This window comes from Leguminivora glycinivorella, chromosome 20 (assembly GCF_023078275.1).
Source record: "Leguminivora glycinivorella isolate SPB_JAAS2020 chromosome 20, LegGlyc_1.1, whole genome shotgun sequence".
Classification (NCBI taxonomy): Eukaryota; Metazoa; Arthropoda; class Insecta; order Lepidoptera; family Tortricidae; genus Leguminivora; species Leguminivora glycinivorella.
In genome coordinates, this window is record NC_062990.1 from 2,393,067 (window position 1) to 2,407,324 (window position 14,258).

The following is a 14,258-nucleotide window of genomic DNA, read 5'->3' on the forward strand; positions in this document are numbered from 1 at the left end:
TTAATTAAATTATACCTACAAAATACTCGCTGAAAATACTGAATCCCCCAAGGCGCTACACTCGGCCCTGCTTTTAAATAAAATCTTGAACAATATTGTTCTAATATTAGCATTTCTTTGTTACAGAGATACTCCATGGCAACATATGGATACATTTGAAGTATGTCACGAAAACCATACGCCTGCGATAGAAGTAATGGACATAGAAATGGTTACAAAGAGGTAGCGAAAGTTATGATGAAAAGTGTTAGTGTGAAGTCACAGTGTAGAGTGACGAGCAGATGTGCCAATGTGTTGTTTCTACTGTTGAGGATACAGACGGTGACTGCGTTGCAGCAATGGACAGTGTTCTGTTTGTTGTTTAGTTGTGTTTGTGCGAGAGAACAGAAGTTTGCTATTGAGCCTCAGGATCAGGTTAGTATTTTGATTTTGTCACCTTTTTTTTTTAAATAATTATCTTAAGTAAATTGCTTTTATGATCTATTCCTACTATTTAGAAAAGGATATTTTTAGATTTTGGGATTATAAAGATGTTTGTGAATTACCGACCGAATCTTGTGAATTGTATTATAATTTATAAATACGTTAAAATCATATTGCCGGTGCCATTGAAAATCTGTTATAATTAAAATATCTTACCAGTACCTCTAATTGCGAATTCCATAAATATTTACGCTTTTACAAAATTCAATGACATTTCAATTAAAACATATTTGAGTCAAAATTAATATATGGAAATTATCAAAATTGTAAACATCATTATAATACCGGGAAGTAAAACAAAATACTGAATAGTCTGTTTCAGTTGAAATTATATTATTAATAAAAACATCTAGAAAATTAAAATGTTATTTCGAGTAGGTATGTAAATATTTTAGCATAAATATTTGTACAAAATCCAATAGTTTGTGGCGTTCTTAAGAAAAAGGTACCGAATTATCGCATGAGAACGTTCTAACAGTATCTTATTTCAACCGACAGTGACACTTTGTTGCTTTGCTTGTTCAATAAGGAAAGATTGACGTTGAGTAACAATCTTACTTATCAGCCCAGAAATAGGCACAGAATTGTCAATGTCAAGTGTCAATGTCATTGTGGTGATTAAGGCCACAGGTTATTCGTTCGAGCAAACTTCGTCCTTATGGTAAGCGACAATGTGGTACCTTTTACATAAGACCGTCACATTAAGTAGAATATTCAGCGTAAAAGATAATAAGAGGATGATGGACAGGTTTTTTCGGCGAACTTTAATTTTCTCTGGTTTTTCGTAGAAAATAATATTCTTAGACAGTTCCCTTAGCTCGATTTCGACGAAATCTTAATGTGTTGGTCAACGAATTAATCCCTGATGGGTTTTGGAGAAGCACAATGTTTTTTTTTTATACTACGTCGGTGGCAAACAAGTATACGGTCCGCCTGATGTAAAGCGGTCACCGTAACCTATGGACGCCTGCAACTCAAACAGTGTCACATTCGCGTTGCCACCCCATTAGAAACTTGTACACTCCCTTTTGCTGTGTTAAGTACACAGCAAAAAGGAGTGTACAAGTTCCAAGGAGGGTTCGGGTTGCCGACGACTCAAAGGACAATAGACGGAACAAGTTAGTTCCGTAAGTCCTCCCGTCATCAGCACACCGCACCCTCGTTGAGCTCTGGCAGCCTTACTCACCGGCAGGAACACAACACTATGTTTATTGTGAAGAGAAAATAAGAATAAAGTTTTGTTGTACAGTGGATTACTAATTTAGGCTGAAAATTCTTCAAGATCATACCGGGTTGGCCCTGGAACTAAAGCAAAAAATGATTGACTCCTGTTCTTAAACTGACTGCTACTTTTTAGAATAACTTGTTTTTTGATTTTCGTCACGTTTTTCCTAACAGGTAATATGTTGCGAATTTTGCTGTCTAAAGCGTGACAGATAACGTCAATGACAACAATAATGGTGTAAATTGAAATTAATATTTATATTGTATGAAAAATTAAAAATTTTAAGACTTTATAATTTTTAACCCTAAATGCAAAAAATCTTACCCCTGGATTTTTCGGGATATTTTGGTATATTGTCACTTACCCACTAGAAAAATCCAAAAAAAAGAATCGGTGTTATAACACCTGGTAGGGTTAAGTGGGTTGGAGTACCTAACCCATAGCCTAACGCCTAGCCCTTAATTTTTGCTTTGTTGTTAGAGCCTATATTTTAAAAATAGCCTTCGTGAATTGTAAACTGTAAACCTCACGAATCATGCCTCTATCAATCCTAAAATTATCGACAGTCAGAATGTACTTATTGAATCTGAACTGACCCGGAAATTTAGTTTAGTTAATTCTGCAATAAAATAAAAAATAAATAAATAAAATAAAAATAAAAATAAAATTCATTTATTTCAGATAAAAAAATCCATATTATCATTATTATCACACATTTTACATATAAACAAACATTTAAACATAAAAATTATAAATTTTAAATAATAGTTATTTGTTTTACAAGGGGGCAAAGTTGTTGTTTAACCTCACGTGCCAATATTGACACCCGAGCAAGCGAAAGATTCCAATATTGAACCGCGAGCGTAGCGAGTGGTTCAAAAAATGGAATCTTGAGCGTTGCGAGGGTTTCAAGGCACGAAGGTTAAACAAACTTTGTCACCGAGTGAAACACAAAATTTTTCACCACACCAACACAAACAAAATAGTGACTATATAATAAAACATGAAACTAAATCATATCTATCAATATATTCAATATTTTTGATTCAAAATCATCATTTGTAGGTAAATTCTACCATCCAGCTTACGACGTACATCAAGTTTTCAAACAAATTTTATTTGTATGAAATTACTTTGCACTCTTGTGGATAAAATGCAATTTTGCTATCTGTTTTCGAATAGCAAAGTAAGCCTTTACCAGTTGGTGTGGTGAAAATAAATAAATAACTTCTCTAGTATCTTGGAACACTTTTCAAGAAGTCAAATCCAACCAGAGTATGTAATATTGTTAGGAATTTGCAAACATCCATTATACGGCCCGAGTTAGGGATGCCCCGAATGGTTATCCGAATACCAAGTATGTATTCGGTCTCATTGCCGAAGTGCCGGATACTCAGCATAAAGTGTACATCTAATGGTTCGGGTGGGAGCCCGATAAGGAATGGGTGTGAGCTCAAATAGGTTCAGGTGGGATCCCGATTAGGTTTGGGTGGGAGCCTAAATAAGATATAAGAGAGTGTGAGCCTTGGGTGTGAGCCCTTGAGTGATGTGAATATGTTTTTTTTTTAATTATAAATGGGCTTACTCTTGACCACAGACTAGCCAAAGGCAAAGACGTGGCCTACGATGGAGTGAGCTCGCCCAGAAGATGCCTGTTCACTCTTGATTTGAAGGTTAATAATACGTTATTGTTATAACTCGTTAGCAGTGAGCCCACGAATGTACATCTTGAGAAAATTGCAATTTCTAACTAATTATTGTTCCTCAAACCTCATTTAAATAAGTTTGACGTGTCTGTATGTCTGTGTGTTTGTCCATAGCATCGTAGGCTACGATTCGTATGAACTGTATGGCTGAACCGGTTTAGATTTCGTTTTTTTTTTGTTTGAAAGCGGAATTAGTCGGCAGTGGTTTTAGCCATGTCTGATGAAAATCGGTCCACTAATGTCGTAGGTTTTTTTAAATTTTTGCTGCTTAAAATAAGTAGTTTGGACAAATGAAAATGAAAATGAAAAATCTATTGATAACAATAGTTGGGCCATTTTTTTCAAAGTTGTCCACCCCACTTTTTTTTAGATTTGGAAATTTTTATGTGTTTTCCACTCAGAATCGCGAGCTCTTTCAATCCTAATAGGAGAAAAAAAGTGTCCCAAGGTTTTTTTCCCATTCCGTTATCACTTTTTCATACATTTTGTGTGGCGGTAACGGAATGGAAGGTTCGAAAAAATTTATGGAAATCTTGGGACATTTTTTTTCTCCTATCAGGATCGAAAGAGCTCTCGATTCTGAGTATAAGTCGCGTAAAAAATAACCATGTTACAAAAAAAGTGGGGCGGATAACTTTAAAAAAAATGGCCCAGTTACATGTCTTATTCAATCAGTTTAGTCGAACTAAACTTTTACATAATATTACTTTAAATAAACAATTGATATCCAGTGGATCCAGTAGTGTAAACATTACAAGACAGGACTTAGCTAATTAGGTTTAGATGCGATAGATCCAACTTTTTGAAGGGTCTTAGGGGTTTTTAAGTTCAAATTTGGGTATGAGTATTCGGCAGATATGGCCGAATACCGATTATTCTGTACATCCCTAGCCCGAAACGTTACCAATATCAACTAAACATGTAGTTGACAGCGTATCGATATAGCGGCCATATTAAAAATTCTTTCCTTGGGATGGAAAAGGATTTTTGTGAATAAAAATGTAATGTAAAGTATTTTACTTGTTTTTTTAGTAAAATCGGAGCAATTCGATTTTTTTTTTTGTAAAAAAAGGATGAGGCGTTTTATCATTTCTGGTCTTCTTCAATTCGTAGTAATTTAGTTATCATTATTTGCAATTTTTGATGAAAATGACCATATTGCTCTAAAGACTGTTTATCTTTTGAAGAACTAGTTTATTTTTGTTAACGTTTATAAATGTTTTATTATCATTTTATTATTGATTTTTTGGTTGACATAAAATAGCTTTTGACAATTCTGGAATAACACATTTTTATTACTTTTCATTCATTGACTATCCTAAAAAATATACTATATCATGAGAGAATTATACTGACATTTTAATCTGTAAGTACTGGAATATACTAATTAGTTTCGATTAAAAAAATACGTTTAAAAATAATGCAGAAACACAGAACACGGATCGCACATTAAACAGCAATAGAAAATGAGAAATTAAACGAATGTGTTTTAAATAAATGCAATTCGTATTCGAGTTCCATTTCAAAACGATCACGGTGAATGTTCGTGGATAACGGTTTTTCGTTGAATAAAAACTAATGAGTCGAAAAATAAACAATGCATTCTGAATTCAGAGGACAGACGGTTTCAGGCAATCTACTCGTAGTCCGATACACAAGGAGATTCAATAAAAAAAGAATTTAAAACTGGTCATTAAGAATTTTGACAAAAATGTGCTTAAACGTCGTGGCTTGCGTGGGCGACGGTCGCGCGACGGCGATGCGACGCATACGAAGTCAAACCTTATCGATATGGAAGTATGAGACGCGACGGCGATGGTCGCGCGACCGTCGCCCACGCAAGACACGGCGTTAGTGTAAGTGACACCTGTGAGTGGACGATCGGAGCGGAAATTTCGGCAGGGCATGCGTCCACCTGCAGCGTCGACTCAGAACACCCTGTATGGGCTTCAATTGTTTGTCATGCACGCCTCAGGCCTTACTCGTAGTGTAAACGCTCCGCTCCGATCGTCCACTAAGGCCATACACTAAGGGGTATGAATAGTTGAAAGTTGGAAATAAATAAAAAAAAAAACACAGTATTAGATGGGACTTAAACCCACGGCCACTGGAGCGTCAGCCCAGTGATCTTACAGCTCAGCTACCAATGGCCTATTTCGCAATAATTACAATTCGCCGTTCATTGCCTGTTCAACAAGGCAATATTGACGCTGATTAACAATAACAATATTAATTATTAACCCAGAAATAGGCACAGAATTAGTCAGTGTTCAGTGTCAATGTCACTGTGGTGCAGCAGCGGCTGGTCCATACAAGCCGGTTCCCACCGGCTTGCCTAAAATTGATTACTAGTAAAGTACTTTAATGTTAAGGTAGGCTTCTTTTTGCTGTGTTGCCTAGCAGAAATTTTCCACCAGCCGCCACTGCTGTGGTGACATAGCTTACAGGCGCCATTATTAATATAAATTGTATATTTAAAAATATTTTAAGCAGGTTGCTCACGTATAAAGTCGATATAGCGTTCGACATATTTCGGTTCAATTTCGAGAACCTTTCTCAAGAGTAGCGACCCCGCCTTTACATGTCGAGAGCGCGACGCATACTATATATATCGACTTAATACGTGAGTAACCCGCTTAAAATATTTTTAAATATGTATGAGTCTCACGGGAGTTTTATAGTTAAAATATAAATTGTGTTTATTTCAGAGTGCAGTGGTAGGATCAAGGGTGACGCTACCCTGTCGAGTGGTGAACAAAGTTGGTCAACTACAGTGGACCAAAGATGACTTTGGTCTCGGCACACATAGACATCTCACTGGCTATGAGAGATACAAGATGGTTGGCAGTGATGAAGAAGGTACGTATTTCAAATTTTTGTTTAGTTATTCCAGTAAAAAATCTTGGAAAGAGAGATAGAGAAAGAATGACTCAAGGAAAGAGATGGAAAAGTAAAATGTCACGGTTTCATAAGACAAGCCAAGACACAGCTAGCACTGTTATGTTTGTCTGAAGAGAACTAGACGAGCGGTGAACAATAGTGGTCAACAGTGGTGGACCAAAGACAACTTTGGTCTCGGCACACATAGACATCTCACTGGCTATGAGAGATACAAGATGGTTGGCAGTGATGAAGACGGTACGTATTTCAAATCTTTGTTATTCCTGACGTTGTCGCATTGAAATAACAAAATATAAAAAATCAGGATAGTAACAACGGTGAAAATCAACAGTAGAATTTTTGAAGAGCTTAAAGAAGGAATATTTTAAGAAAGAGAGAAATAGAAAGGAATGAGGAGGAAAAGTAAACATTCTTGGAAAGAGAGATAGAGGAAGAATTCAATGAGGAAACTAAGAAAGGGAAGAGTAAAAGGCCACGGTTTCATAAGTCAGAGCACTGCTAGCACTGTCTAATAGTTATAAGAGATTGAAGAAGATGGACTTAAAAGAGATAGGGTTAAGGAGAGAGAAAGAGACAGGGAACAAATTAGGGGAAAATAATCCACGTTGATAAGACATCTATCACTCTCACACTGAGACACATGCCAAAGCGTGAGGGATACTTTATCCACATAGATAACTGATAAAATTGGAATCATAATACGCCGGCAGGACAGTATCTTTTTTTTTAATAGATTTATTACAGAAAACACATAACACAAATTACGATTGAAATCTTCACCAAACTGCACAGCAGTTTATTGGCGAAAAGTGACACTCTTTTTACATATTTTAAGTAACTTAGGTAGGTATTGTTCTATCTATATCTAAAATGTGATCAATAAATTTTGGTAGCTGTTACTTAATGTTTTTGTTAATTGTAATTTTTGTTGCAGGCGACTATTCTTTGGACATCAGAGAAGTCACGTTAGACGATGATGCCCTGTACCAGTGCCAAGTCAGCTCCGGACCTAGAGGTTAGTGAGTTCTAGAATAATAGAAAACGATAGTTTTACCACTTGGGCCATTTTTTTCAAAGTTGTCCACTTTTTCGTAACAAGGGTAGTATCGCGAGGTCTTTCCATCCTGATAGAAGAAGTAAAATGTCCCAAGATTTACATACATTTTTTCGAACCTTCCATTCCGTTACCGCTATACAAAATGTATGAAAAATGATAACAGAATGGGAAAAAACCTTGGTAGATTTTTTTTCTCCTATTAGAATTGGAAGAGTTCGCAATTCTGAGTGGAAACCACATAAAAAGAATTCAAATCCAAAAAAAACTTTACTACTTGGCTGGCGCGATAACCTAAAATGAGTTTTGGCCTCCAACACAAGAGCACGCCATTTTGCTCGGTCTTGAGCGGTATCGCGCCAGCTTTCACCGACGCCGAGCTCACGGAGGTCTACCTCCACATCCGCCCAACGATATTTTGGGTGACCAGCAGAACGGCGCCCATTCGGTCTCCCCAAAAATAGTTTTGATGATCATCAATCAGGATCGGAGAGTAAATGAGTACCTTCTGAGTTCAAAAAACGCGTATTAAATACTTATAATATTGTTTTTCAGAATGGTAACCCTTACAAAATATTGTCTATAATTAAATAATAAAAAAAATCAAAATATACTTTTAGTATTAAAATAAGTAAATAGATCTTACGTTCATTTAATCATCAGTCATAGTGAAGAAATTTTGTCTTCATAATGGTGACCCACTGCAATTTTTTAGTGGAATTAATATTTCCCAATAAGAAAACAAAGTTCTTTTGTTCCATTAAAGTTTTCCTGAAAATTCCAAAATCCATTCCCAACTTGCACAAATGCATATCCGCTTTGAAGTCAGACATATCAGATATCCGCACAAAACTTGTCATTTCGATCCCGTTTGTAGTCATTTGGCTATGAACTGCGATACACGATATTCGCTTCGGATCAGAACACAAAGGAGTTAATACTAGTCTTTGTTTCGGACCGCGTCTGGCAAAATGAGAATTTATCAGAAGCTCCGAAAATGAATTTTCGTTCCTGTGGCCTATTTCACAAATGACACTTTGCCGTTCATTGCCTGTTCAACAAGGAAAGACTGACGCTGAGTAACAATGTTATTTCATCATCATCATCCTCCTTGCGTTATCCCGGCATTTGCCACGGCTCATGGGAGCCTGGGGTCCGCTTTGACAACTTATCCCAAGATTTGGCGTAGGCACTAGTTTTTACGAAAGCGACTGCTATCTGACCTTCCCGAAGGGTAAACTAGATCTTATTGGAATTAGTCCGGTTTCCTCGCGATGTCTTCCTTCACCTAAAAGCGACTGGCAAATATCCAATGACATTTCGCACATAAATTCCGAAAACTCATTGGTGCGAGCCAGGGTTCGAACCCGCGACCTCCGGAACGAAAGTCGCACGTACCTACCGCTAGGCTACCAGCGCTTTTTAACCACCGACGCAAAAACGCAGGGGTGTTATAAGTTTGTCTGTCTGTCTGTCTGTGTGTGTGTCTGTCTGTGGCATCGTAGCTCCCGAACGAATGAACCGCTTTACGTTTAGTTTTTTTGGCTGAAAGCTGAGTTAGTCGGGAGTGTTCTTAGCCACGTTTCATGAAAATCGGTCTACTATGTCGCGGTCGCGGGTTTTTTCAAAATTTTAATTTTGTGGATAGGTTAGTTAGTGACAATGTTACTTATCAAATCAGAAATAGGCACAAAATTGTCAGTGTCCAGTGTCAAATGTAATTGTGGTGAAATGGTCAAAGTGACAATCGTTGAAGCTACCGACAGAAACGCAGTCTGGCTCTGTCGCGCAACTCTTCTTCTTCGTCGAAACCTCATGACTGAGGGTCGTGACCACCATAAGTCGCTGTACGTTGCAGTGCTCTCCACTCAGGCCGATCTTTTGCCTTCCTAAAGGATCCCTGGAGCCCAACGCGTGTGACCTTTATTATTGTGCTGAACCAGCGCGTGGGTAATCCGGCTTTTTTACGATGGCCCTCCACTGGTCCGCCGATCAACGCCTTCTCAAGGCTGTCAGGATCTCGTCTGGCCAAATGGCCAAAGAAGCCTATAATTCTCTCCCGGCAGATAGCAGAGAGGCGAGTCTTGACATTGAGCTCTTGTAGAATAGATACGTTAGTGCGACGTGCTGTCCAAGAAATTCCCAACATTTTACGCCAACACCACATTTCGAACACATCTATCCTGGCCACCGTTTGCTCTTTTAATGTCCAAGTTTCCGCTGCATAGAGAAAGATGGAGAAAACTAGTGTGCGCATGAGGCGTACTTTTGTACTGCGTTTGATATTGCGGTTCCTCCATATTTTCTCCAGACGCTTAATAGCTGATTTGGCCATTTGTCCTTGCCTTACAACTATAGAAGAGCGATAGAGAGAACTAGCTAGCCATGGTGCGCTTAGGAAGCGTAAGCTTGCCCAAATACCTTGGTAACCTACCGCAAAAACTAGATTTTGGATGCGGGGATTTTTTGACCCCCGACCCAAAAACGACGGGGTGTTATAAGTTTGACGTGTCTGTCTATCTGTGTGTGTGTCTGTCTGTGGCATGGTAGCTCCCGAACGTATGAACCGATTTAGATTTAGTTTTTTTTGTCTGAAAGCTGAGTTAGTCGGGTGTTCTTAGCCATGTTTCATGAAAATCGGTCCACTGTGTCGCGGTCGGGGGTTTTTAAATTTTTTTTTTAATTAGGTACTCTAAAACTTTATCGACCGGGATGTAGACCTTTTTGATTTTTGTCGAGTTCCCGAATCTCGATATTTGACGGCCGGTCTGGGCTAGCCGGTAGTGACCCGGCCTGCTTGCTACGCTGCGGTCCTGGGTTCGAATTCTGGTAAGGGCATTTATTTGTGTGATGAGTACAGATATTTGTTCCTGAGTCATGGATGTTTTCTATGTATATATATTTGTATATTTTATTCGTTGTCTGGGTTCCCACAGCGCAAGCCTTTTTAGCTTACCGTGGGACTCAGTCAATCTGTGTAAGAATGTCCTATAATATTTATTTATTTATTTATTTCGACGCAGCGTGATGGTACGTAAGTAGATCCAATTTTGCTCGAAAATCGAAGGCCTTTCAAAATATCAAAAGACATTTCGCACACAAGATTAAAAAAGTTTAGTCACGAGACGGTTTGTATCACAAATTTGAGTTCAAAGGTAAATCAGAATTCACGAAAAACTTCAATGCAAATTCTTACAGTAATTTGGTTATAAACTACGATACACGATATAAAGGCTGTTACGGATCAGTGCACAAAGGAGTTACCGTGACTTTGTTTCGCCTCGCTTCTGGTGCGTTTGACATTTTGGCATGTTTGGCAGTATTGACGGGACTTTACGTATCAAATATGGGGACAAAAGTGAAATTCTGAATACTGTGGAGATAAATTTTCTCATATCTGGTTTGATTTTGACCAAAATCTATGGTATAATCATCATCCTCCTTGCTATATCCTGGCTTCGCCATGACTCATAAGTCATGGAGGCCTAGGGTCCGCTTTTACCACTCCAAGATTAGGCGTCGTCACTAGTTTTTGGCATGTAACTCACTAGCCACTAAACCAGGATGGATTTGTAATAACGTTAGTAGAATAACAAATTTATTTTCATTTAATTTTGGCTACCACGTGACAGGCTTAGTCTAGTGTGGGGCAACAGGACAAAATAAACCTTATTGTAATTATTTCTTATTACTAATAAACTATTCTTATTCTTCTTATATGAAATGAAATGAAATGAAATGAAATATTTATTTTTCAAGTAGGCATATTACAATGCGCATATGAACGTCAAATAAAGCTACGCCGGCTCTAACCCTACGCCTCAGCCTCGAGAAGATTTCAGTCCCCCCTCAGTTGGGAGGGGGGTATCCACTATGGGACCGGCAAGAAACTCGGCGGGCAACTTCTTTTCAAAACATTACATCTTATAACTAACATGCATTAAATAACAAGATACAATTTAACATGCAAAAGTATTCATCAAAGAATATGAACAGACTAGGTACTCTATGGAAATTAATTTCAATAAATTATATTATTGCTTAATAATACGTCGTTCTTCTTCAGAGAAAACATATCAAATTGTCACAGAAGAAAAAGATAATATGAATCTCAATATCATTAAATATGTAATTTACCTACACAACATAAAATATAAAATATTTGATGTGCTTTCTTATCTGAACTGTGTCCTCTATACATAATACAATTATTTTAATTGCTATTCGTTTTTTGTAGTTTCTGGTTCGGGCCATGCATGTTTGTCTGTCAAATAGTCCTCGACTCTGTAATAAGCCTTTAACATCAATGATTTTTTTAAGTAGTTCTTAAGAGCTGGGAGGGGTAATCTCAAAGCAGTGTCAGGTAACTTATTATAAAAATGAATGCATTGCCCAACAAATGACTTCTGTACTTTACGGACACGAAACTTCTTTATGGCAAGCTTATTTTTGTTTCTAGTGTTATAATTATGGATATCAGATATATTGATCGGCAACCCATTTGTTCTGCAAGAAGACAACGATCCCAAACACTCAGCAAAGATCTGTAGAAGCTACACAGTCAATAAAAAACGCCAAGGTGTGTTAAAAAATATGATTTGGCCACCGCAATTCCCAGACCTTAACCCGATCGAACTTTTATGGGATGGACTCGACCGTAGAGTCCGAAGACAATGTCCGACATCTGCAACAGCTCTATGGGAGATACTGCAATACGAGTGGAAATCCATTAGCCAAGAAACGCTACACAAACTTATAGCAAGAATGCCAAGAATCTGCTCGGAAGTGAAAAAGCGTCGAGGAGGATTTTTCGATGAGAAAAGCGTTTAGCTTTCATTTCTTATTATGATCCCTTTTTAAAAATTGTTATACGCTTTATTTTGTCGGTTGTAGGTACTGAAAAGTAATATTCTCATAGGAACTTCATGAAATGTTGATTATTTGCATATATCGTGTTTGGTCTTAAACTTTTTGACGGTAGTGTATCTTCAATCCACACAGACAAAGCCAAGAGCAGAAACTACTGGAACTAGTACGGTTATCACAAGTCATGTGATAATAATCTTCTAGGTAAGCTTAGTTTAGTACTCGACAAATAACATCTTTTTACTCTATCATTAAATACGTTAAAGTCTCAATACGCTCCCATATAGGATAAATGTTTCATAATCATAACTGTTTCATATATCATAGTTCCACTTCAACCTTTCCATATTAAAACCAACCTTACTATGCTACACTAAGTATTAAAATCCTTTACTCATTTACTAGCTTTTTACCAAGAAAGTTTGCAATATTCTAACAGTATATTTTACTACGCCTTCTTCATATAAAATGCGGTCTTAGTAAGCGGTAATAAGAGTTTTATTAGTGTTAAATGGAATAATGATATCTTAACCATATTTAGATGATCCGGTAGCATTCCATGCCTATTTAAAACACTGTAATATTCCCTACAGAGATATGGGAATACCAGTATGAGCGCTGGAAGTCGCCAGCAATTATGATGAGATTAGACCATTTCGTAGCACTTCTAGTTTATGTTTTTTTCATTTTTATACTACGTCGGTGGCAAAAATCATGATGGAAAGCGGTCACCGTTTGGACGCCTGCAACTAGCATGCGCGTTGCCAACCCATTAGAAACTTGGTTTATGTGTTAAGTACACAGCATAAAGGAGTGTATAAGTTCTAAGGAGGATTGTTGCCGACGACTCAAAGGACAATTTAGTTCCATAGGTCCTTCCGTCACCAACACACCGCACCCTCGTTGAGCTCTGGCTGCCTTACTCACCGGCAGGAACACAACACTTAATGAGTCTTCTTATTTTGTAACGTTTATTATGTGTGTCTGACGTCTGTGTTAACGAATAAATGCATTCTATTCTATCCTATTCTATTCTTGATATCCTCTTTTAAAGTAAGATGGCCCTACATGGTGCCTGTGATCATTTAAACACTGACAAATGTCCTGTTTTTTTACAATACATAATTTCTCATTCTAAAAATATATAAATACGTATATTTTTTTCGCACATTTCTTACTACTTTTCTGCACAGTAAGCTAATAATTATCACTTATTTGCTCTCGAATTGCAATAAATATGTATAAAAAGTTGTATGATATAATTTTTGGTTATAACTGTAAGACTAACATTTTAACTTTTAATAAAATTGTAACTGTTAAAATGAGCTTCTTTTTCACTTCGTTTGTGTTTAAAAATCACCGACAGAAGATCACGAGTGTTCGTTTGAATAAAATCTACTTTCCACACTTGTATCATAAAATAATAACTAACAAGTAACTTGGGTGGTACATGTTGCCAGGCAGAGTGATGGCACGTAGACCCAAAATATTGACAGAATGGTTGCCGCATTCGGATATAAGAAGCGCCTGGCATCCGTTGGCTCGTCGGGTGGACGACATTCGAAAAACTGCAGGGCACTTTTGCATGAGATTCGCCCAGGACCGGGATAAGTGGCGTAATTAACGGCTGAAATGATGAAAAAAATTAAATCATTATATGCTTAGATTTATATTGAACAGGATAAAGACCGTGATTACCTTTTTAATTTGAAAGTGAAAGCAGCCGACGGGCGTGAAAAAGCCGCCTTCTTCTGTTTTTCCGTTATCATGATGCATGTACCTGCGTCGAAATGTCGGGAGCTCGACAAATATCAAAAAGGTAATCACGGTCTATATCCCGGTCAATATAAATCTAATGTAAATAGACTTCTATTGATATAGACGATGGATATAGACCGTGATTACCTTTTCGATTTTTATTGAGGTCTCGATATTTCGACGCAGTTGCATGCATCATGATCACGGGAAACTGAAGACGGCGGGCGGGTGTCAAAGTTGCGTAGACAGCGCGCGATCTACCGTC

The 14,258-nt window shown here is 37.5% G+C and overlaps 1 protein-coding gene across 1 annotated transcript in view; it reads left to right on the plus strand.

The window, feature by feature from the left end:
- The window catches only part of LOC125237067 (irregular chiasm C-roughest protein-like), a 245,446-nt gene that overhangs the window by 109,875 nt on the left and 121,313 nt on the right, over positions 1 to 14,258 (plus strand). The window contains exons 2-4 of the mRNA XM_048144010.1: positions 127 to 414; positions 6,123 to 6,273; positions 7,250 to 7,330. Of these exons, the coding sequence (XP_047999967.1) occupies positions 163 to 414; positions 6,123 to 6,273; positions 7,250 to 7,330 (484 nt within the window). The 5' untranslated portion in view covers positions 127 to 162. The remainder of the gene's footprint in view (positions 1 to 126; positions 415 to 6,122; positions 6,274 to 7,249; positions 7,331 to 14,258) is intronic.